This window comes from Oculina patagonica, chromosome 5 (genome assembly GCF_052425735.1).
Source record: "Oculina patagonica isolate OP01 chromosome 5, crgOcupat, whole genome shotgun sequence".
Taxonomy (NCBI): Eukaryota; Metazoa; Cnidaria; class Anthozoa; order Scleractinia; family Oculinidae; genus Oculina; species Oculina patagonica.
This window is the reverse complement of record NC_135762.1, coordinates 4665058-4687850: the sequence shown is the minus strand read 5'-3', so window position 1 is coordinate 4687850 and position 22793 is coordinate 4665058. Positions and strand designations below refer to the sequence as shown.

The 22793-nt window shown below is 37.7% G+C and overlaps 2 protein-coding genes across 3 annotated transcripts in view; both read right to left on the bottom strand.

Annotated features, from left to right (window-relative positions):
- The window catches only part of LOC144653880 (QRFP-like peptide receptor), a 46665-nt gene extending 43951 nt beyond the window's left edge, over positions 1-2714 (bottom strand). The window contains exons 1-2 of the mRNA XM_078514003.1: positions 2364-2714; positions 1602-1757 (exon numbers count right to left, since the gene is read on the bottom strand). The gene's annotated coding sequence lies outside the window, so the exon portion shown is untranslated. The remainder of the gene's footprint in view (positions 1-1601; positions 1758-2363) is intronic.
- A 1633-nt stretch (positions 2715-4347) lies between these two features.
- On the bottom strand, positions 4348-21796 carry LOC144653873 (zinc metalloproteinase nas-4-like). Of its 2 annotated transcripts, none has more exons than XM_078513993.1 (10): positions 21472-21796; positions 16239-16292; positions 12202-12333; positions 11642-11773; positions 10698-10814; positions 9934-10107; positions 9136-9259; positions 7445-7620; positions 6498-6577; positions 4348-6206 (listed from the first exon to the last, which is right to left on the bottom strand). In XM_078513993.1, the coding sequence occupies exons 1-10, from the start codon at positions 21581-21583 to the stop codon at positions 6015-6017; spliced, it is 1293 nt and encodes a 430-aa protein (XP_078370119.1). In that variant the 5' UTR covers positions 21584-21796; the 3' UTR covers positions 4348-6014. The 2 variants fall into 2 exon arrangements, with proteins under 2 accessions (XP_078370119.1, XP_078370120.1); XM_078513994.1 differs by lacking the exon at positions 21472-21796 and adding an exon at positions 16379-16725.
- Between the last annotated feature and the right edge of the window lie 997 nt (positions 21797-22793).

The following is a 22793-nucleotide window of genomic DNA, read 5'->3' as shown; positions in this document are numbered from 1 at the left end:
ACGGTTTTACTACATGCTACTTATGCTGTGTATGGAACTACATAGCAAATAATTGGGATTTTAGGCTTACAAAATAAATACAGAAACTTTTTCGTCATAATGGATTTTTTGACCTTCTTCTTTTTTTGTCATAATGGATTTTTTTACCTTTTCCTTTGTTTTGCAACAGAAATTAAGGTTGATCCACTTAGGAAATTCTTAGAATTTGCTTACAATTTAAGTCGTTTTCAAAAAGAGTGTAGATCATAAACATGTGTATACATCTTCATTTCATTAGCCTTGCTTCAGTGTCAAATGTAAGACTCGTTGTCACAAGCAAGATAAAAACATTTAAAGCTTATAATGTACTTTTAAGGTTAAGTCAAGAACTTAAAAGGTAAGGTCAAGTTTAAAATTGGCATGCGATTACATTAAACAAACATCAAAAATCCATAAAGGGTGTTTGCTTACTAAAATCCATAATTTATGTTCACTTAATTTCTGTGATGTACATTTTGCGTTAATTATCGTTCAATTATATTCTTTCTGTGGTAACATTATCGACTATCAAAGTGTAGCCGACAACACACTGCTTATTCACTCAGCCCCTGTTTTGTCGAGCGTGCACGCGTAACTTGGACCTAACAAGCTGAACTGTTGGCTGTTGGAACGTAATGTGGAATGAAAATTGCTTCTGAAATACCATGTTTCGAAATCCCTACATTTCCTACACAGGTAGCGTTTAGGAATTAAATTTATCATCCCGCACGAAGTGGAGTGCTACTTTAAAAACGTTATCACTGTAATCACTACATTTCCGTTCTTGTATCTGAGATAACTATCTTGTACAAATGGTATTTTAAAATATTTATATTATCGCGTGCGACTCCGCCCATACTCGGTGCCTGTTTGTTTGGACACAGAGCCTTTCATAACACTAACAGGCCAGCTTAGAACTTTGCCTCACCTCAATATTAATCCTTTCAAACTACAAGAGTCAGACTACGTTAATTACCCTTGTCCTAAATTTTGATGTCCTGTTTACGTGATTGTGAGTTACCATTGCACTCAAGTTGAAGATGCATAGTTTGATCGGTTCTCTTCTTCATTTTTTTAGCCACTCTTGAACGGTGAATTAATTAAAAGAAACACTGCACGTCAAGCATTAAAAACACGTCTCGTATAAGAAGTATTTCAAAAAACAACGGTCAAATAACAAACCTCACCTGTGCACCAAAATATAATAAAAGGTATCAGTGTAGTACGATATGGACCATTCTGATATTGTTAGGCTAAAATCCCATTAAGCAATTATCTAATTTATTTACCAAATTCAAACAAATTGTCACGAAGTGCAATGAACAAAATGAAATATAATTGATAGGTAAACATTTCGAGTTGACGAAGTGAACAAGGTCAACAGGATCCGGAGATGGAGAATCTTTCAATCCTATTATACCAATTATAGGACATTGTCACGACCTTACTGCTATTTATACTGTGCAATGAAAAATAAGTTAATAGTTACTTGAGTTGGATTTTAGGCTTACAATATAGTCGCAGATACTTTAAGCCCTACTTTACGTCATTATGCATGGACAAGGACAAGGCAAAGAACAAACCTCTATCTCTTTGACAGTCAACTGAGGTCAGCAGATAATGTACTGGTGGTCCTTCCGTTTGATTTGCCGGCGTAATCGTCAGGACGTACAGCAATGGAAATTCTGTTTGAATACTTTGAACAGAGCTACCTTCCGCTACAGTAAATAAGCTGTCTGCTGAATCAAGAAGAAACATGCTAGCGTGAACAAGTGGCTGCGGTTGATCGCTCCTCTGTCACTTAGACTAATATGGAACATTAGCTGCGCCAATGAATAAATTGACTGAAACTTTTTTAAACTTCTTCAGTCTCTAGCAAGAACAATTCGATCTAGGATTTTTGTGTGAAGATTTATTATGTATTTCGTAACAGACTAAGTGTATTCGGTTAATTAAACGTCTTCTAGTAGCTACCAGTTACTACTGAACAAGAAATATCTGCGCAGAGTCCAAAACCCTTCGATAAGATGGTTACGTGGATTTGTGAATTCGCCTATAGCTATATTACATATTATTAAAGAAATCCATCCTAATAAGCTGCAAAGCAACTGTGTTATGGCAAATACTTAATCCCTTCTCTGATGCAGGATGTGTTTAAGAAAATTAACAATGAACAAACGCCATAGTGACTTTGCTTTTATAATTTCAGTTGATTATGAGTACAAAATGGCTACTGTAATGAGCGACACATTGAATAAGCAACAAGTTTCCTAAATATTGACGCTAAAACCAACAGTAGTAAGGTCTGATATATAAGCCAGAATAAATCACTAGTAAAGGTATACCTGGTTAGAAATCTTTCAAAATCCGTCGCGGTGGCCTCAGGTGAAGTTTTGTCTTTAACACATCATTCCGAGAATGAAAATACTTAGAAAACTGTGCATGATATGGGCTCGTGCGATAAGAGAATTCCAATAAGTGACGTGCAGCTTGATGTTTTCCATGGAAATTGATAATAATCCTTGCAACTGAGTTTATGTTCCGTTTTAGCTTGTAATCACAGCTTTCTTTGTTTCTTTTAAGATGTCTTTCCTGATCACTTCTTTATCACTGCGCGATATTTAGACGATTTAAAAGGAATTAAAAAATTTAAGTGACATATTTAAACTACATGCATCCGCAATTAAATTTTCTTATCTTACCATGCAAAAGGGAACAAACACATCTTCTATCAACAAACGATTATGTAGGAGCCCAATTTTTACAATGATTTAAACCCGCAAACAGATTTAAGGTGATAAACAGTTCAGCTGGTGAATAGTTTACTTTAGTCTCACGAATGCAGAATGTGGTATAAAATATATCGTGACAGATATATAGGTACATTACGAATGCCTCAATATAATCTCATCTGGGGAGCTTCATGTAAATCGTGCCTTATACCACGATTTGTTGACCAGTAGGTTGACGGTTCGATTTGTTTTGTTTGTTCTTTTTTAGTTCGATTGACCTTATAAGAATGGTAAACGAACGGAAAACAACATGTTCAGTGCTTCATTGAGTTCCAGATTGCACAATAAAAGCTAAAACTAAATCGACTACAGTAGCCAATCACAACAAATGTAAACAGCACAATAAACCAATTTATGTAACCGGCGCCAAGCGCGGGAAAACGCACGTGACCAAGTCTCAATTGGTTGGTTTTGCATCTGATTGGTTAAGCGAGCACCAGATTTACAACCCTTAACCAATCACCGAGTGCTTTAAGGCAAAAAGCAATTCTATATCAACTATTGATCGCGACACCTAAATGAAATACCCTCTCTAGCGATCTGTTTCCGGTTCTCGTTTAACAACAATAACAACAACATCAACAATCTTTATTTCGTGCCCAGAAATTTTAAAATGAAGATAAATACATGCCACGTGAAAAAAAAAAATACTGTGAAAAACAGAGCACAGCCACTTAAAAATAGCTAAGGCTAATCGAGCTAACTAAGAAATGCACATGCCAGACGTCACATTAACCTAATTAATTCCGGAAAGGCTGGCACTACCGCAAAAGGGCAAAGAAGTATTGTACTGGCTACAAGACAGGGTGAATTGATCCTGTCTTGCTGGCCAGTGTTGTAAATACTACTTGCCCTTTTGTCAAACTTGTTATTAATATTTTATTGTGTTGAAAATAGTATCCTTTTCACATTTTACCCTTGGGATACTGCAACTCTTTTCTATACTATTCTTTTCATTTAGATGATTTGATCGTTTGATGGGTCTGTTCGAAATATTTTGAAAAGCCCTTTTGACATAACAGCTTTCCCTCCCCCATTCCTTTTTCTATTGTCTAACGTTTTGTATACCTCCGGTATGAAAAAGGTACCCCTTTCTGGTGGAGCCTTCCCGTATAGTTCTCCAGCTAGCTAGAGAGAGTACCCCCTCCCCCACGGGGCACATTCACCTTTAGCTTATGGACAACCAGCTGGTTTACTTAGTTCAATCATGATTGGTAAAACATGACATTTCGTTGTCACTGCCTAACAGACTAAGCAGTTAAATAAATGTAGCACAAGTGAAGCCCAAAAGACGTGCTAAATCGTCCAATTTGTCATTCACTTTCCCAGGCCCTTTCTCCTTTCCCTCTCTTGTTGGTGACGGAAGAAAAGGAGTGAAGGCTTGGGAACGAGGTTACAAACGTGTGACGTTACGAGTAAGCACCAGAGTGACGCCGGGGTCACGAGTAGTCAGCGGTTGTGCGACGTGGTCACGAGTTAGCGGAAAGGGAACTTCCTATATTTTTTAATTCTAGGTTAGCCACAATAGACAAGACTGTTCAATGAAGAATATACTTTAATGACGCCTTTATTGGTCTTCACTACAGCCCGCTGTTACTGAGGACAACTGATAAAGACTAAGAGCCTCATAGAGAACGCTTTCAGTCAGATTCAACTAGCTATAGAACTCTACCACAAATTAATACACCACTTTCATAATGGCGGCCAATTTATTTATTCTTTTATATGTATGTTAATTAGCCCTACTGGCCTCGTCAGCATGTGAAAAATTCAAAAGAATTTTTACTCTAAAACGAGGCCAGTAAGGCTAATTAACATACATATAAAAGAATAAATAAATTGGCCGCCATTATGAAAGTGGTGTATTAAACATTTAGGCTTAGTTCAACATTCTACAATAGTTTGAGGAATTTATCGAGAAAACGCAGTTATGGTGCGGAAAAATTAATTTAAGTTAAAATACAGACGTGGAACAGATTCGAAATTGGGCACATTTGAATTTCTCTCAATCGTAAAGATCAACCAACTATTGTGCAGAAAAATACGAGGTTTTTAATTTGGTTTTTCCACCGAGAAAAGGCCTTGTGCCGTGACTAGATTCCAAGGCCCCATTTTTCAAATCTTGGCACCTTGATTAGCAACAATTACGCTAAGACTCGTATTGCCGAACTATTTCGGAAACGACAATACTATCAGGGTATCTTATTCCAATCGATCTTATCCATTTATTTAGTTCAGAGAGCTTTACAAGACGGTCTTCATCTAACAAATTAAAACTTTTCTCTTTGAAATAATATTCCTTTTGCCCGATAATTATCCTAACCGATTTACCCTCGTTATGATGTACCAGTTAATAGGTCTTCATAAAAATATATATTAAAGAAGAAAATAAGGCCGCAAAATTAACTTTACGGCAACAATGTGAATTTTTAACAGTGCATAGCTGAAGGGATTTAAACCCAATTAGATTTTTACATCGCAAAAATCTTATATCGCCAGGTTCTTTATTCATTTATCAATTTATTGTTTTTTTCTTTTTTCACGCGGAGTTGAATTTAAGTTTACTTATTTTGATTTGGTCTTTTCATTTCTAGCAGCCATTTTTGCTGACACGTATTCTTTTGATTGGCAAGATCACGTGACTTTCAGCTGCACAGAACATTATACATTGTAGATGGAGTGGGTGGTGGTGGTGGTGTCTATTGAGCACCATAAAGAAAGATAATACTTAATTCATTAAAGGGGCTATTTCATCAGGGAGTAAAATGTGTTACAAACTTAAAACATGAAACTATACTGACAACAACCATCCAATCATCCATTTTCCTTTGGGATGTTTTCATCACGGTGTCTTTCTACCCTAGAAAACTTCTCGAGATATCCCTATAAATCTTAAAATCACTTTATACATTTTAAAATTGTACCCACGTCGCAACGTTGCGTGACATATGTTGCTAGGTTGCGTGACATAGCCCCTTTAATGCAAACATCTATTTGCAAAACGATATCCGGTAAGCCAAGTAAACTTAAGTGGATTTTATAAAATACGAACTTGTGCGCGATGTCGAAAGATTAGAGGAGAAAAGAAAAAAGAGCTGACCTCTAGCTATCGTTTTGCAAGAACTTTTAAGTTCAAAAGAGATCATTGCAGTCTAGAGTTAGAATTAACTAAAATATTTTTGTTGTCATTGGCGGTTTGGTGATCTAATCATAAGTAACATCTTGCAGCTGATCGTGAAGATGGTCTACTTCGCAGCCGTATTCCTGATTTATTTGAAGTATATCGTGTTTGCTGAAGAATTCCCGTTGTCCAAACCTCCTGTCCGGGTCCTTTATGGACTGAATTGTGTCCCCGTCGTTCTTTGAAAACGCATGGTTATTGTAATGTAAACATGACTGAAATGCAAGGATCGCAAACAACTTGTTAGCAGATGTAAATGGTGCATTAAGCCCTAGGGTTAGCAGTCAACTTCTTTAGGGATTTTAAGCTAGCTTATCATTATCACTAAAGATGAATAATAACGATGACAAAAATAGTGTTTTCTATGAATTACACCTAATTGATGATCAGAGTGGAAAAACCATTCCCTGTTTCAGACCAACTGAAACGGATCAAAAACCATTACCCTTTGGGCCGCACGTACATATGCCGTTTAAAAATACTACTCAGCCTTGAGTAATACTTACATCGTAGTCATAGAAGTCTTTATTGGTTGGCAGTGTCTCAACTTCGCCCCTTGTATACTTCTCAAAGTTGTGTTCCAAGCCTGTTTAAACAACCATAGAAACATTTACAAACGCAGGCGGTAAATCTTTCAAGTTAGTTTGTCGTAATTATCACCAGTCTTAACCATCGTTGTTCCTTTCGGGGGGTCCCATTTTCCAGCCCAAATTTTACCCAAAACCAATTTCCCAGCCTACTGTTTTTTTCAATTTTCCAATTCCCATTGCCAGCTCTATTGTTTATTTGTTTGTGTGATTCCCATTCCCAGTCCCAGTGACCCAAATCCCATTTTCCCAGCACAAATGGGCCCAAACCCCAGTTTTATTTCTCCGCTTCGGGCGCCTCTTTTTGGCTGATTGGTTATCACCTTGGTGAACTATTGATTGAGGTTTGGAGCATTTGAACATAAATAAGTGCGAACGTCAGGCAAATGACGTGAAATGAGTTTAAACATTGTGTGCTACTTTAAGCTCAAACAAAAAAGGTTAAATTCCTACCGTCGGTAAAACGTACTTACTCGTTTTGAAAAACCTTTTACATCACTTATCCCAAGAAATTCAGATAGAAAGTGAGGTTGTATTTCCGCCCAATTCCAGCCCCCTCCCCCCCCCCCCAAAAAAAAAAATAACATTCCACTGTTTTGCAGTCTTATAGACGCTGTATGAGTAGCCAATCGAATTGGGGTTGGCCTTTTGTCTTCACACAAGCTCTGGTCTTGCAACGGATTAGTCTCCTCCCAGATTTTTATGTTTATTTTTTTTAATTGCAGACACACAAAAAGGGTTTATTATTATTAGTATTATTATTATTATTATTATTATAATTATTGTTATTATTATTATTATTATTATTATTATTATTATTATTATTATTATTATTATTATTTTCGATATTATGTTTATGTTCTTACCTTTTTTGATGTTATCATAAAACACTCGAACATATTTGTCCCTGTCAGGCCGTGATTGTTCGTGAATAAAGCCAATGGTATGCATCATCTCATGAAGGACAGTTCCCAGTCGTTCGCATCCGTTTCCAATGGAGATGTCTTGTTTGCCGCCCTGTTTACCAACACTAGAGTAACACCTAAACAGAGAAAAGACCACGCACTTGAGAACTCGAAAAACTTGCTTAGAGAAGTGTTCACAGGGTTTGTACAATTTTTCAGGCCAAAAATTCAAGGACTTTCCAGGACCCTTCTTGGAAATTTCAAGGACTTTTTTTCATATCCAAAATCAACGATTTCCGGTCTGTTATGCCGTTGATGTGCTTGCTGAAGAACTAAAAAAATCGCTTATTTTGGCGGTCTCCACATTGCCTTGATGCCTTTTGACGTTCAATAAAAAAATCAAGGACTTTCAAGGACCAATTTCAAGTACTTTCAAGGCCTTGAAATCGAAGTTCTGAAATTCAAGGGTTTTCAAGGGTTTTCAAGACGCGAACCCTGTGTTCATAACAAGTGTACTCGGACGGGAATAGACAGGTGGGAGAACATTATCGTCCTGAGAGCCGCTTGTCCCTCTTAGCCGGCAGAACCTTGGACACGAGTAACAAGAGGCTCTGGGGACACATGATTTGATTGGATAGATTTTCAACAAAGGAAATTTAAATCTAGCAAATAAACCGCTTTTTAACCCCTTCGTTGTAGGGGAATTTAAAACAGTTGATCTGATTGCCTATATTTAAATTTTCTTTGTTAAAAATCAGGCCAATCAAATCATGTGTTGCCAGAGCCACTTGTTCCTCGTGCCCCAGGTTCTGCCGGCTAAAAGGGACAAGCGGCTCTGGGGACGAGAATGGTGGGAGAGCGTTGCGTGGCGACCCAAATAACATTCTCGTCCCCATAGCCCTTTCGTTTCTCTTAGCCGGCTGGGCCTTGGCACGAGAAAACGAAGGGCTCTGGGGACACAGGATTTCCAGTCCTAGATTATAGGACTTCCGGTCCTCATGTATGCAGTCATGATGTTTCAAAAGAATGTATGAAAGAGTCGTTACGTTTTTGACTTCCGTTTAGTAATTCTTTAATTTGTTCTAAACAGCCAAAAAAAATCGAATTAATTCAAAAATCCTATGTCCACCATGCCCTTCGTTTTCTCGTGCCAAGGCCCAGCCGGCTAAAGCCGGCTAAGAGAAACGAAAGGGCTATGGGGACGAGAATGCCCATATAACGGATGCGAAGAAAAATAGGACAAAACCCATCGTCTTGTTTACGGCCCGCACTCTACAAGGAGTTAAAAATGGAGAAACATAATAAACAAGAAGATTCGAAGCTTAATGTGTTGTTCTTATAGCATTGAAAGTTCCATGCAAACAAAATATTGATGTCTTATTCAGTACATTTCTTCAGTACATTTCAGTAAATTTTTATTCAGTTAATTTCGTTCATACGTTTATTGGGTAGGTAATGTCTTGTAAAAACTCCCCGCCCTCGACCCTAAACTCGTCAAGTACACTTGTTTTGGCAATACCCCGAAACCTGTTGCTGATAGACATAACATATTTAAAATCTCTATCTGACAACGATACTCCAGCCCTGAATTCGCTGTTGACTTCACACACGAGATTACAAGGTTAGAACAAGTAACATGATTCTGTACTTACATGGACCTGTTTACTATAAATTTCACGTAATCTTCATCGTTTTCAGCAAGTGGTACATAACGCACACAAGTAAATTTCTTGTATGATTCTATCGCCTTGGTAATGCTTTCCATTTTCTCGGCATCTAAGAGAACAATTTGGGAAAAAAAATAAGATGCAAGGTCCTAGCTTCAATGCTTAAAACAACTAAGGTTAAAAAATAACTTCGGTTAAAGGTTGGAATATGTTGCTATCCATTGTATAACCCAAAAAGAACGCCTTATCGCAGGTTATGCAATGTACTGAAAGACCAAAAGGGCTCGCCCATGCCAGGTTTTAACTACAAAGCGACCAGTAGTATTTCCAACTACCCCTGGACGGGATGCTAGTCCATCGCCGGTTGCACCCCACCCCACCCCCAATCAGTTTGCTCTGACAGGATGCCAGTTCCCATTGAAGAGAGGCACTGTAGGAGTAGTGTTTTGTCCAATAATAAAACACAATGGGTCAGGCCAGTGTTGGAACCCGGACCGCTTAATCAGGAGTCCAGCTCACTAATCATTATACCATCACGCCTTTAACAAATACAGCTTATCATTATTTTTGTCATTTATCACTAGTTTCGTACATATAAGTATTCTGGGTAACAGGAGTAGCGTGTTGCCAAGGGTTACAACACGAGGACAGAGAGAGACCTGAGCGCCACATATCGGTCCACTATTGGACGTCAGTCAAGGCTGACGTGTTTCCACGTGATCACCGCGGGTTCACGCCGGTTACTAATGCGCAGGAACTGAAACAAACTCAAGCTTCTCTTACCTTGCTTGATTTCATCTGACAATGTGAAAGGCACCCTTACGATTTTCTTTCCGTTTTCGTCTTGTGTTGTGGGCCAGAGATAAGATTTATCATTAATAGCATCTCTTTTGTCATACTGGCCGGTCACCCATGAACGCAACCGCTGATCCATGATGATGTCATCTTCAAAAAGCTCTGAACCAAAAAAAAAAAACGATAACAGTTTTATTTAACAATTAGATTATGAGCTCGAAATTTCTATAAGATATTGGTTGAGCGTGAATTGATGATGATAATGATGATGATGATGATGATGATGATGATGATGATGATGATGATGATGATGATGATGATGATGAGTCCGCAGGGCGAAACAACTATCACAACATAGAAATTGAGAGCTAGTAATCTAATTGTGTTAGTGGAACTCGAAAAGACCGGAAAGACTCAACGAGACTTCTCGATTATGTAAACGCGATGTGAAGGGGGGCTATAAATCCCACTTTCCAGCCGAAATTTTGCTCAAATCCCATTTCCTAGGTAATTATTTTCCCAAATTTTCCAATTCCCAGTCCCAGTTCCATAGCTTTTTGTTTGTGATTCTCAGTCCAAGTGACCCGAATCTCATTTTCCCAGTGACAATTTGCCCAAATCCCAGTTCCTATTTTACCCCTTCAGGCTCGTCCGATGTAGGTTTTGACAGAATAACACTGACAAAGTAACACTGACCAGAGTTTCGATTTTAAATATAAATTTCTTGCGCGTTAAAAACATAACTTTCTCACCTCCATCACCTGGCAGCGAGTCAAACTTGTTATTTTTTTCCTCTTTCTTCTGTTTCTCTTCTTCTCTCTTCAAAGCCAGATCATCGATTGCTGTTCCTACACCATCAACAGTTTGATCTGTAATAAGAAAGAAAAAACATTAAAACGTTGAGTGAATACCAGCACGGAAAAATGACAGCAGCAAAAGACCGATATGTCTGATATAACTTAAATAATACCGGTTATAAACCCTGGGGATTGAGTGGGCTTTCAACTTAGGGGGCTGATCTCAGGAACTGGGAGGGAATGTCGGGTGCGAGGGTTATAAGCGGCGACTAAAAGTTCTGATGCGAGATATATTTTATAACAAAGTCACTCAATACACCCTTTTGCAATACACCCTTCTTTAAATTTTATTAATTGCTATTTTCGTCAAAGTGCATTGTTGTATGAGAACGTAAGTAAGTTAATATGGAAAATCTGGAGAGGGTTGGGCTTATATCTAGGGGAACTTGTAACCGGAATGCTTTTTTGGTTAGCAGAAAGATGGGCCTATAACCACGGGGAGTTAATAAGTACAGTACAGTACGTAAGTCTACTACAGTATGTACCAGACCATACCAAACAAGTGCTTAATCCCTGTTGTAGCTTACGTTGCAGCCGGAATTTCGTGAAAGTATAGAAAGGGTCCTGAGGGAGGGAGGGGGGGCTGGGGGGGGGGGGGGGGGCTATAAATCTCATTTAACCAGCCCAAATTTTGCTTGCCCAAATCTCATTTCTCAGTCTATTATTTTCCAAATGTTCAAAATCCCAGTAGCAGTTCTATTGTTTTTCTGTCAGTGATTCCCATTTCCAATGACCCAAATCTCAGGCCCCTCGATAGAAGTGGTGGACAATACATTTATATTCATTTGTTGGCTCACTAGATCATATAACAGGCAAGCTAAACCGTAAAGTGCATTTACCTAAGAACTCGTCAGATTTGGATCTCCTCTCAGGTAACCGACCAAAACTTTCTTCTCGTCTGACGTCATCAAAGTCATTAAACCTGCGCTGGTTCGTCTCATCGTTGTTTGGATATTCTTCGTCATTTGTTTCTACAGATTAAAATTTAAACGATTAGAAAATTAACAAAATCCAAGGCCTTTACAAAGCTGCTGATGGTCAAGAATCTTTGGGTTTCTTACATTACATTGGCGCATGTAGTTTTGTAAGGCTATTTTCGTTATGTTATTAGGTCATTTCATTATTAGGTCATTTGACCATATAAAGTCAGGAAAACACGCAAAATTTAACACGTTATTACACTTTAGTAGTTATTACAATGTAGCGCTTCATTTTAAAACCAAATGACAAAAAAAATGTAGCGGAAAAATAAACCTCGTATTCGATGGTTCTACAGAGAATACTTGCAAACATTTTACTCATTTCTTGCATGTTTCCTCGCTCCTGCGGGCTCAGAAAAATACTACGAAACTCGTAAACAACCACCCATATTATCTGTAAATAAGGTGTACGTATTTACCTGCAGTATTGTGTTCTCCTCTGGTCAGCTCCCGAAATAATATGTCTTCAATAGTTTCTCTCTCTGGTTCGTCCTCCTCTACATTCTGAAATCTCCGCTTCTGCATTTCAGAATAGGTCCGCTTTTCTGCCCCTGGGGATTAAGTGCAATAAATTTTTTCAAACAACAGTCCACACCTTAACCCTTAATATGCTGAAATTATTCCTAACAACGCGTTTTTTTAACCGGTAATCGATTTTCTTGGCTCTACGGTCCAAAAATTTTCTAAATTCGCTAAAAATGCACTTTCCGACAATGCAGGAAGATTTTGATGAAATTTCCATGTAAAAATGTACAATATTTTACCTCGGCGCATGTGCATAAGCCAAAATTTGGACTGTTTTTTTTTCTGAACGTTTCCGAATTTTTTTCTTGCTTCTTTTCTTTTCGTTTTTGTCTGCTTTCTTATTCTCTCTATCTTTTACTCTCTGCAACCCTTCTACTGGCCTGAAAAGTTTTGATCGGAATCAATGGAAAACCCTGGAAAGGAGATCATGATCAAGTACGGGTATTTTGGCCTGTTTTAGCACCAATTTTACACCAAAAACTGATCGTGTTTTTTTTTCGATTAGCTCTGTCGGAATGCAGTCAATATTGAAGATGGATAGTCCTGTGGAAAGATCTATCCAAGCTCTATAAGATGCAAATCACAAAAATCTGCTGACGTGTAAATTGGTGACGTCGTAAGTGGCAGAATGGCCATTCCTCCAAATCCCGGAATAATCCGCGCTTAGCATGTTAAGGGTTAAACACTTCAGTTCCAGGATCGAAATGTAACTTCTATTTTCTAAAATCTACGCCATCCATATTTTTACTATACGTCTTGAGAAACTGGTCTTTCACCAAGACAGTGCATGAAACCCTAGTGTGTAATTATTGCAATCTTTGAAGGCTGACAAAAGAAAATATTTTTATTACATTTCAAAGACAGCAGTAAGGCAGCCAAAAGCTCGGCATATTCATTTGTTAAGAACGTATGCGAACGAGGCAAAAGGAGCAAAACAGTGACCCTTTCACCTCGTTTGTAAGTCAGCGACTAACATATGTCAGGCGATGATGGTTAACTGTACTAACAGCTACTTTTGCCAAGAACTTTTTTCTTCCTACTATCCTCGCTTTTGTGTACTGGACCCAGACTTTCCGCGGGCTTTAATAAGCTACTCAGTTATGAATATGATTTCAGAACTACTTTCGAAGCTTCTTTTTCAATATTTATCTTATCTTCCTTTTCGTGACTGGTGGTCGATTCAAAGACAAATGAATGGTTGAAATAAAACAGGTGAATGACATATTTAAAAAAAAGAATAACATATATTTGCACAGAAACATAAATCTATCATGGAAATTAGTTTGCTGTGCTTTTGTATATTGTATCTGTGTTTGTGGTTTATCAACAGATTTCGGCTAAAAAGAGAAATCTCGAGAATTTTCTTAAAAATTGACCACATTAGCCTGGTTGGTTGAAAGTTAAATCTAATAAACCTCAAAGGGAATTTAATGAGTGGTTCAATGAAATGACGGCTCGTAGTTCCTAATTTCGGGTGAAAATAAAACTACACGGAAAGAATAACCGCATCATCTCACTCAAAAGACGAAACAGAAATTTATATCAAGTGAAGGAACCTTCAAATCTAATTTTTAAGTGGTCATAGCCTATATTAGGATGCAAAAACAACGAATGTTTTCTGTTCTGCGTTTAAGCAAACATTTCGTATAAAAGAAAACTCGTCATTATGCAACACATTATTTCAATTATGTTTTCACGTATTTCTTGGTTTTTCGCGCCCTTTTTATCACCCTTTCTTTTATAATGTCTTTTCAGGCTTCTTATAGCTGCCGTTTCGCGGGCTTTTTCGCGCTTGGCTTTGGTTTTAGCTTTGTGACCTGCGTGTCCTTCCTGAAACACGGAAAGGAAATACATGTCGGCGTCTGCCCGCAGGCTATTTGTTAGTGGCTTTCTCGTGACACACACAGCGTTTCGCAATTTTGATTATACGGACAGAGGTTCAATGTAATTCTCTTTATTTCACTGAAATTTATAGGAAATCCACAGGGAACGTCGCAAATGCGAAGACAAACTTAAGCGACATACATGGAGAGTTTGCGATTTTCAAAAGCTCAATTATTAAGTCCAATTAAGATTTTAGGTTGGTTATTAGGAAATTTAAGGCTGTAAATGCAACACCAACTGGCAGAAAACGGTTCGTATTCTAGTTCTCCCGGAGGCTTGATAAAATTAAATTTTTATTAAGAAGAACGGGAAACGATGTTGTTCAATTAAAATTTGTCTTCGTGTCGTTTTCATTAACACCGGCGGCAGACATTTTTCATAAAAGAGATTTTTCAATGCTCTTTAGAACTGTTTACGGATAGAGAAAGAAAGTCAGTCAAGTGATCTACAAAAGTCTAAAGAGCCGTCGGGCATCAGAATACTGATAAAAGAGAGAAATATATTTTGAGAAATATGAGGCAATAAAAGTTAATTATTTTCGTGAGATGAAGTCCATTTTTTCTGTTCGTATTATATGGGCGCTTTAGTTGGATATATAATACATGACAAGAATTCTCCAATTTTAATAACGTGGCAACACAATACTAAATGACGTTGAGAGTGCCGAAATATTCACTTAATATCCAAAAAACATTTTGAGACAGATTAATTTCATTTGAAATGCGCTGCGTGTTATAAATTGAGTATGAGACTCTGCCGGTTTTGATGTTAATCATATCAGGCTATTCTCCGTGATCGAAACGAGATTTTGCCTCCGGCAGAAACAGCTTAGAACGTAATAAAATTACGGCTAGCCATCGCTGGCTTTGAAAACTGTAAGTATTGTTATGATAGCAATAAATATTCCCAATTTTAATCTGTTGACCACAAAATTCGTAAGCAGCAATCAAAAAGAAATAAAACCTTTAAGAAAATTAGATGTTCCAAAAATAAAAATGACTGTAAGTTCCAATTGCAATTTATCACCATTCGGCTTCCTTTGTTTTGTAAATGCGCTGGAAGTTGTTCGCTGAAATCTCCAATGTAAATTAATGTACAAGTGAAATTTTTCAGAGCGTTTGCGTTTCCTATCAGAAAAATATGATTAAAACAGGAATTTAAACATAATTACTCGAGAAAATTAATATTACCCTCGAGTTCGAACTGCGACGAAGTTCGGTTTTCGGAAGGCGACGGGGAGCGGACAAGACAAATGTTTAGAATTTAAAGTTGAATTTTTCATCTTTTGATCAGGAACAATACAGAAGTAGAGTCACTTAAATTCAAACGAACGCTCGGCGAAATCAAACGCTCGGTTTGTTTGTTTTTCGGCTTTCGTACGGTTCTCTTGGTTTCGAAAAAAACTGGATGGAAACAAAGTGTTTTCGTTTCGTTTAGCTGGCTACATACACCATACAGTATGCGAGAAACAGCCAAGTTGATGTTTAAATTATTAACAAAGTACGATTATTCCCATCAACAAAACACAGCAAGACAGCTGCATACAAACCGATGCAAATGAACCCGAGAACTCAAAACATTTTGCCTCTATTTCCTGTCTTAGCTGTAAAATACTGTAAAGTAACTTAAAAGCTTGACAATGCAGTGTACACAGGTCTACACAGGAAACCTTTAACTACTGTAGTGTTTAAAATGGAAAGGTTTTAATGGGGCGGGCTTCGAAGATGAAACGACGAGATAAATCATGCGTAAAACTTATGCAGTTCGTCGTCAAACATATTGAGAAGACCGCCATTTCTTTATTTAATAACAAGAAGCTTATTCCATAACGTAAATTCCAAACGCAAAGATAACAATTAAGACTGAAGAATTATTACACACTTTTAAGCTTTTGACCGCGCTAGAAGTTTCCATTAAACCAAATAATTTGCGGGTTTGTGACATCACATCGCGAGCTCACAGTAAACTATGGCGGTCAATCAAGAGAAGCCCGTTTTACTCTTCAAAACTTAATACATCAGAAGCACTGTAAGATTAAAATTCTCACCTGTATATTCTGCGTAGCCATCGTCATATTCATTTTCGTCATAAAAGCCGTGCCCTGCAATCCAACAAGTTAACCATTAGAACTTGATATCGTGAACGGACGTGTTTCTGAATTTTTACTGACTTGCATCAAGAACCTACCCGCTCTCGGGAGCTTTCTTCCAAACATCGCCTCATGGGTTAACGCCGGCAACAGAATGGAACATAAACTTAAACATAACAACGTGACTCTAATACTTCTCCACATAATTCCATCGATTACTCTCGCAAGAGGAAAACTTTTCAATACAACCTCTGACTCCCAGAGTCGACCTCCTTGATCATACAAGGGCTCACAAATTTACAAATTCCCTTTTCGATGCTAATTTTGGTTCGGCATCATTTGCATAACAAAACAGCAAAACAATCAAATACGATCGGTGTGTAAATTGGTCCCCTGTCTCATGGAAACGCACAGAAGGTCAAACCATTTCCAAAGATTTCGGAACTTCTTTAGTTATCGAACGCTAAATCCAGGTTTTTTATAAATTTAAATTTTACATATGAATTCTTTAATATCCAATATCTAATAAGAGAAGTTAATAATATATTTTGAACAAAAACTTATATACCTAAAGCTTTCTCTGTGAGTCTTCTAGTGTGATATAATTAATGGATTTGTCAGTTCGATGACAGCCAAAACAGTATAAATGATGTTTCAGTTTTATGTACGAAAGCTACAAAACTGCTATAAGTAGATATATAACTGAAATATATATATCTCATGTGTTATGTCTGTGTCAGTTAGAAGGTGATTTTACAGTTTAATTACGTATACTCTATAGTTCAAGTTATATATAGTTTCTGGTGGTAATGATGAAACATCGCACAGAAACCGCTACTAGTCGAAGCTTAAAAAGAACTTGCAGCCCCTTTTTGAAAATCGGAGAAAACCAAACATGATCACTCTTTCTAATCAGTTGTTATACAATAAAACATTTGTATGTATTTCGCTTTCCAAGAACCATAACAACCTTTGTTCACGATAAGAATAACCGTATTCACCTTCTGTCTTACTCATATAAGCTATCGATCAAATCTGATCTCTCCGGCCCACTTATCTGATAAAACCAACTTTCTCAAATGTTTTATTCGCTGGTCGGTAGTTGCGAAAAATTGTCATTGACGTAAAAAAGGTCATTTCTTGTTAAAATTTGGTTTGGGTTATGTGAACTAGTAACAAAGTATTCAAAAAACATATTGCAATTATTATTATTTTTTTGAAACTAGATTTCGTAAAATCCAATATCGTCTTCCTTTTGGCGTCAGTTGCACTCACTTAACAACCGTCAAACGTACTCTCGCCCACGGTGATTATTTGTAATATATTGCGCGTTGATTTCAGTGTTTGAAACTTCCAGATGTCTTTGAGCTGACTGTGTTCTCGCACGCTGTGGGCGTGCGCACGCTGAGAAGCCATTATAGAATCTTTTCAGTTTCTAAGATGATAATAGACTACACAAAGTTTCTTTATTCGGCGAAAGAAACTACTAAGTTTCTCGACAATCAGAGCGAAAATTAGATCGGCGAGTTAGGCCCATACAAAGCGAGGGGATATTTAGTGAAAGATGTTAGAAGCTAAATATTTTCCACCGATTTTAATAAAATGTAGCTATCATATTCCGGCTTAATTTCATTGAGACACGACTTTGCTGGATTCGCCCGCCTGTCAAGCGCCCCTTTGCACCTTATTGCGTAAGTTATAAACACTTATTATACTGGACCATGCAAATCTGGCATGGGCAAACTGTGTATATTTCTATTTATAATATAGATAGGAGTCTACGCGCGCTCTGATTGGCTAAAAACCTATGTTTTATCAGAGTATAAAACATAGAAAAATAATGTTTTATTGTTTTTCGTCAGCTTTCCTCGAGTGCTTCGCGCGTCGTTGACTGTTCGTTGGCTATAACAACTCGTATCCAACAAGGTATAATGGAATAATTGTTTTATCGAATTCCTTTTTAAGTATAAATCCACTGGACATTTCATTTTGATGTAAACGAAGTGAAATTATGAGGCGGGAAAATTTGTGCCGCGGTGTTCACTTCTTGAGTTAAATGAAACTCGCAAGGAAAACGAGCGAGAGAGTTTTCTTTCGAAGATTTGCTTCGACAATCTCTACTTAAATCGTCTATTCATGCTGGAACTTGATTGTGACAACAATTATGGTTTACGGGAAGATCCGAAGCAATAGCTTTTTTGGAAATTATACGGCTTGTTCAAGCCGAACGAAGCAAGGGACGGCTGCCATCGAGACTATTATATTATGCTGAGACGAAATTGCATTCAGAGTCGGTGAAGTTTATTGAAGTTCATAAAGACAAGACCAAGATTGAAAGGTTAACAAATTTACCTGAAATGTTTAGCCTTATTTTATGTCGAACACTGAATGAAATTGTGTCAGTTTTCTGGTCTTCCCATAAACTATTTTCTGCTTTTCATCTTTGTTTACTCGCTCTTGTTGTGCATATTTTTAATTAAACGTTTCACTCGCGGTGTCTAAAATCTATATCATAAAGCAAATAAAGAAGCCTAAGCCATGTTTTATTCTGTCATAAAACACTCCGGGCATTTGAGAACACTCGAGAAATGTAGAAAACATTCGCCTGCGGCTCATGTTTTCTACATTTCCCTCGTGTTCTCAAATGCCCGTCGTGTTTTATGACAGTATAAAACATGGCTTAGGCTTCTTTATTTGTTAATTAATCGTCAAAATAGGCGCCAGAGAAAGTGCGTCGAAATTATTCGGGGGGGGGGGGGGGGGTGAAACGCTTATTAATTTCAACAATTCAAAGGTTTAAAAATAGACCTAAAGTTTTTAAAATATGATCACGTTTTCCATGGTATGACTAACATTAAATTAGAACAATAAATTTAACGGGAAAAAAGACCGACGCTATATAAATTACCGGCAATAAAACATGAAGGTTAGTGCCGTAGGCCTTTCCGTGGTCATTTAACGCATTTTGAGTCCAAAGATGATAAACGAATCGCGAATACGGAAAATGGATTCTCAGCAGGAATGAAGTCACGATTTTTTTTTAATTCTAGAGTTGACCGTTAGAGTTGTTTTCTAACTTCTCGTTCTTTTTTCACAGATTGGTTTTCTTGAACAATTCTACGGTTGTTTTCTTCGTACAAATGTTCACTTCTTGCGTGTTTGCGATTTTTAGCGAAATTACCGGAAATTCAGTTCACCCACGCGTGTCTCCCACGCACCGTAAGGTAAGATCTCCATTGAAGACTCGGGGCGAGCTACGATTGGTGAAAACTATACCTTACGTCAAAGTGCTTCGTGGGCGAAGCGTTGCGTGACAACTTATTTCCCAAGTGTACTCAAAGTTTATAAGATAACGTCGGATAACGTTAACATCGCAACGTAAAATGTTTCTTTATTTTCAAACAAACTTTGAAAATATAGACCAGATATTAAAGTAAGGGCACGCTGTAAGAAAACTATGTTATAAAAAAAAGATCGCGAAAAAGATCGCTTCAACAACATCGCTTCTATCAACAAAAAGAAAAGAAAACCTCCACTTTTTTCCCTTTTCCTCATGTTAACTCTCAACTGAACCAGGAAGATTTTGGCCAGAAGTGCAGCGCTCAATGAAGAGGGAACTCGCATTCTACCTTGTTGGATTTGAAACTTAAAATATGCAGATATCAAAACCACTCGGCGCCAGAAGTCTTCTTGGTTGTCCCGAGTTTCAACTCCTCTGCCGCGCAATGTTAATAGCCAGCAGCTTGAGTTAACAGGTTTGTGTTTAATTTGTTAAAAAGTTTGTGTTTAATTTGCAATATCTGTTTGTTGATTTACAGTGTCTACAGTTAGCACAGCAGCGCTAAATCAACTCACTTAAAATTAAAGTCACTTATTTTAACAAAATAGCCTTGCAATTCGACCCTCCACACAGAAAGCCATTTCAAACAACGATTCACGCTATGCTTAGGATATTATTTATGAAGCAGCATTATGGAACGTTCCAGTTAACAATTGTGCAGCCTGCAAAAGGGAGAACTCAAGCGCGTTTGGAGGACGCGCGTGAGACGGATCCTTCTACAACTTCCTATATTTACTTTTATAGGCAACCAGTCATGTTAAATAAAAATCGGTTTAGTATATAAAGCCGGGTTCGTCACGGATTTTAACAAATTTTTGAAAATCCAAAATATATATTTGTGTTGTGAGAAACAACTGCTATATTAGAGTACTCTGAAACTGTTAATTAGCGTCTTTGGCTGTAACCGTGGTTTTACTTCTCTCCGCAAATTTAGGTTTTATCAGTGTGTTTTATCTTCCTTTAGATGTTCAAAGATAATGTTTTTTATTGGTTAAGTTGCCTACCACTAATTTTAAAATAGTTTAGCCCAAATTACGAAATTCCTGTGACGTAGCTTCAACAGAGTTTCTCTTCTAACCACAGGCAGACCACCCTATGTGTTCGTAGTTACCGGTAATTATTGTTGTTGACATGAGACGAACAAAAGAAATTTTGAAATCTACAAGGGCTACTAAAATAAAGCTCTGGAAATTAAATATCTAAACTACATTTCGCTCTAAATATCTCAATGAAGTTGAATGAAACGTTTATCGACTCAATTGTTGCATTTCTTCGCCTGCGCGGGCCGTTTTAAGGTCTGACGTTATGATGCTCATTGTTAGAATATTTTTAAAATGTATTACGTCGGCCAAGCCCCCGTCACGCATGTGTCATGTCAGGTCATGTACACGGTTATTTTCGAAAACAGTGACCATGCCACACTATACAATCAGTAATATCCAATTATCCTTACTTCCATACAGCGCAAATATCACTACAAAATATCAAATAAATATGAAATATTTATACAGTTAAATCTCGATAACTCGAACCTCCCGCTAACTCGAACCTTTTTCGATTCCCCTATGGCCCGGGTAACTTTCTCCGGCTTTCTTAATGAATTATTTACTGGTGTATTTAACTCGAACCTCTTCTCGATTTCCCTTGAAGGTTCGATTTATCCTGATTCAACTGTTTGTTTGTTGATTTTGTTTTTTTTTTTTGAGACCGTCTCCTAGCCGAATTTGGCGTCTTGTTTCCTGTCTCTTCAATAAGCCTTAATAGCCTAAAATACTCCTCAATTATTAACCTTTTTTATAGCACAGCATAAAATTCACACTTACAAGTACCATCTAGGACAGCATATCTTACCTTGAATTCTTTGACTTCTTTCTCTCAATAAGGAACGGGGCAAGTAAAACTTATTCGCCAGAGAGATACGAGTCAAACAGACAAGTACAAACAGAGCTTGGACGGTATTCATCCTGGCTTGAATCGCACTGATCTACTGCGATCAAAGTATCCCAGGCAGAATTCTTGATAATATTTTGCTCAATGTGTTTGCGGCGTCACCATAAGAAGATTTGAGATTATTTGTACGCATAGTCTATACTTTCCGGCTCTTGAATTCGCAACGAAACTGGCATAGCTATCGACATACAGCTGGTTATTGACCAACGAAAACGTAACGTACGCGCAGCTCGAATTCGCTGGGAGGTCACGAAGAACGGAATGCGGATGGGTGTCAAATGTCTTTCATATTTCAACACCCAAATAAGGTCAACTCCAAAAGTAGTACAAACTAACTTTTCTCTACATTTTAATTACTTATTTACTCTCAAAAATAAACCTTGTAAATGACATCGTAGAAAACTGGGACCAGTTTGAAAGTCAGTATTATAAGCATTTTAATTTAAAGAATTGAAAGTGAAGACTGTTTTTCATACCGGTACTCAAGAGACCTGTCATGTATTAAAACAGATTGGCTCCTGTCTCACAGAGTTAAAAAACAAACAATTCTGTCTCAAACGGGTTCAGAGTTCAGGTAGCTCTACCCTGGTCCCATAAGTTTTCATAATTTCTTTCCGCCGTTTTCGCTGCTTCGTGGTTCAAATTTGATTAATAAATAGAAAAGATAAAACCTTTGGAACCTGGGTAAGATAGACCCACCACCGCCACTCCATCCTAGCCGCGCCTGCGAACAGGCTACTCCATCCTTCTCCATCCAAACGCCCGCCTGTTTGGTACCCCACCCTCCCTCCCATCCTGATAGCTCCATGATGCCTGTCTTTGCGTGACAGCCCCCTCCTGTGCGTATGCTGCTTTCGTCTGCACAGCTGCAAGTCTTGCGATTTTTAACACAGCAACGTATCTTGCTTCCTGATTTTGTTTCTTGGTCGCCTCTAATTGTATCTGATGATAATTGCAGACGTTAGGGAGTTTGTACACAAACCCTCATGAATGTGTGCAAAGTATTTTAATAAAATTTTGCGGCTTATCGGATATTTCCGGGTGAGGACGGGGGGAGTATTACTTTATTTCCGTGTTTCTTTCGAGTTAAAGAAACACGATTGGAAGTCTGGGAAAACGAGAAATGCTGTGGGGTATACTGCTTGTGTTTCTATTTGACAGTTAGATTACGAGTTCTAGTTTGACTAGTTTCTATCGGTTGATAGCTGGCAAGGGGCGCACCT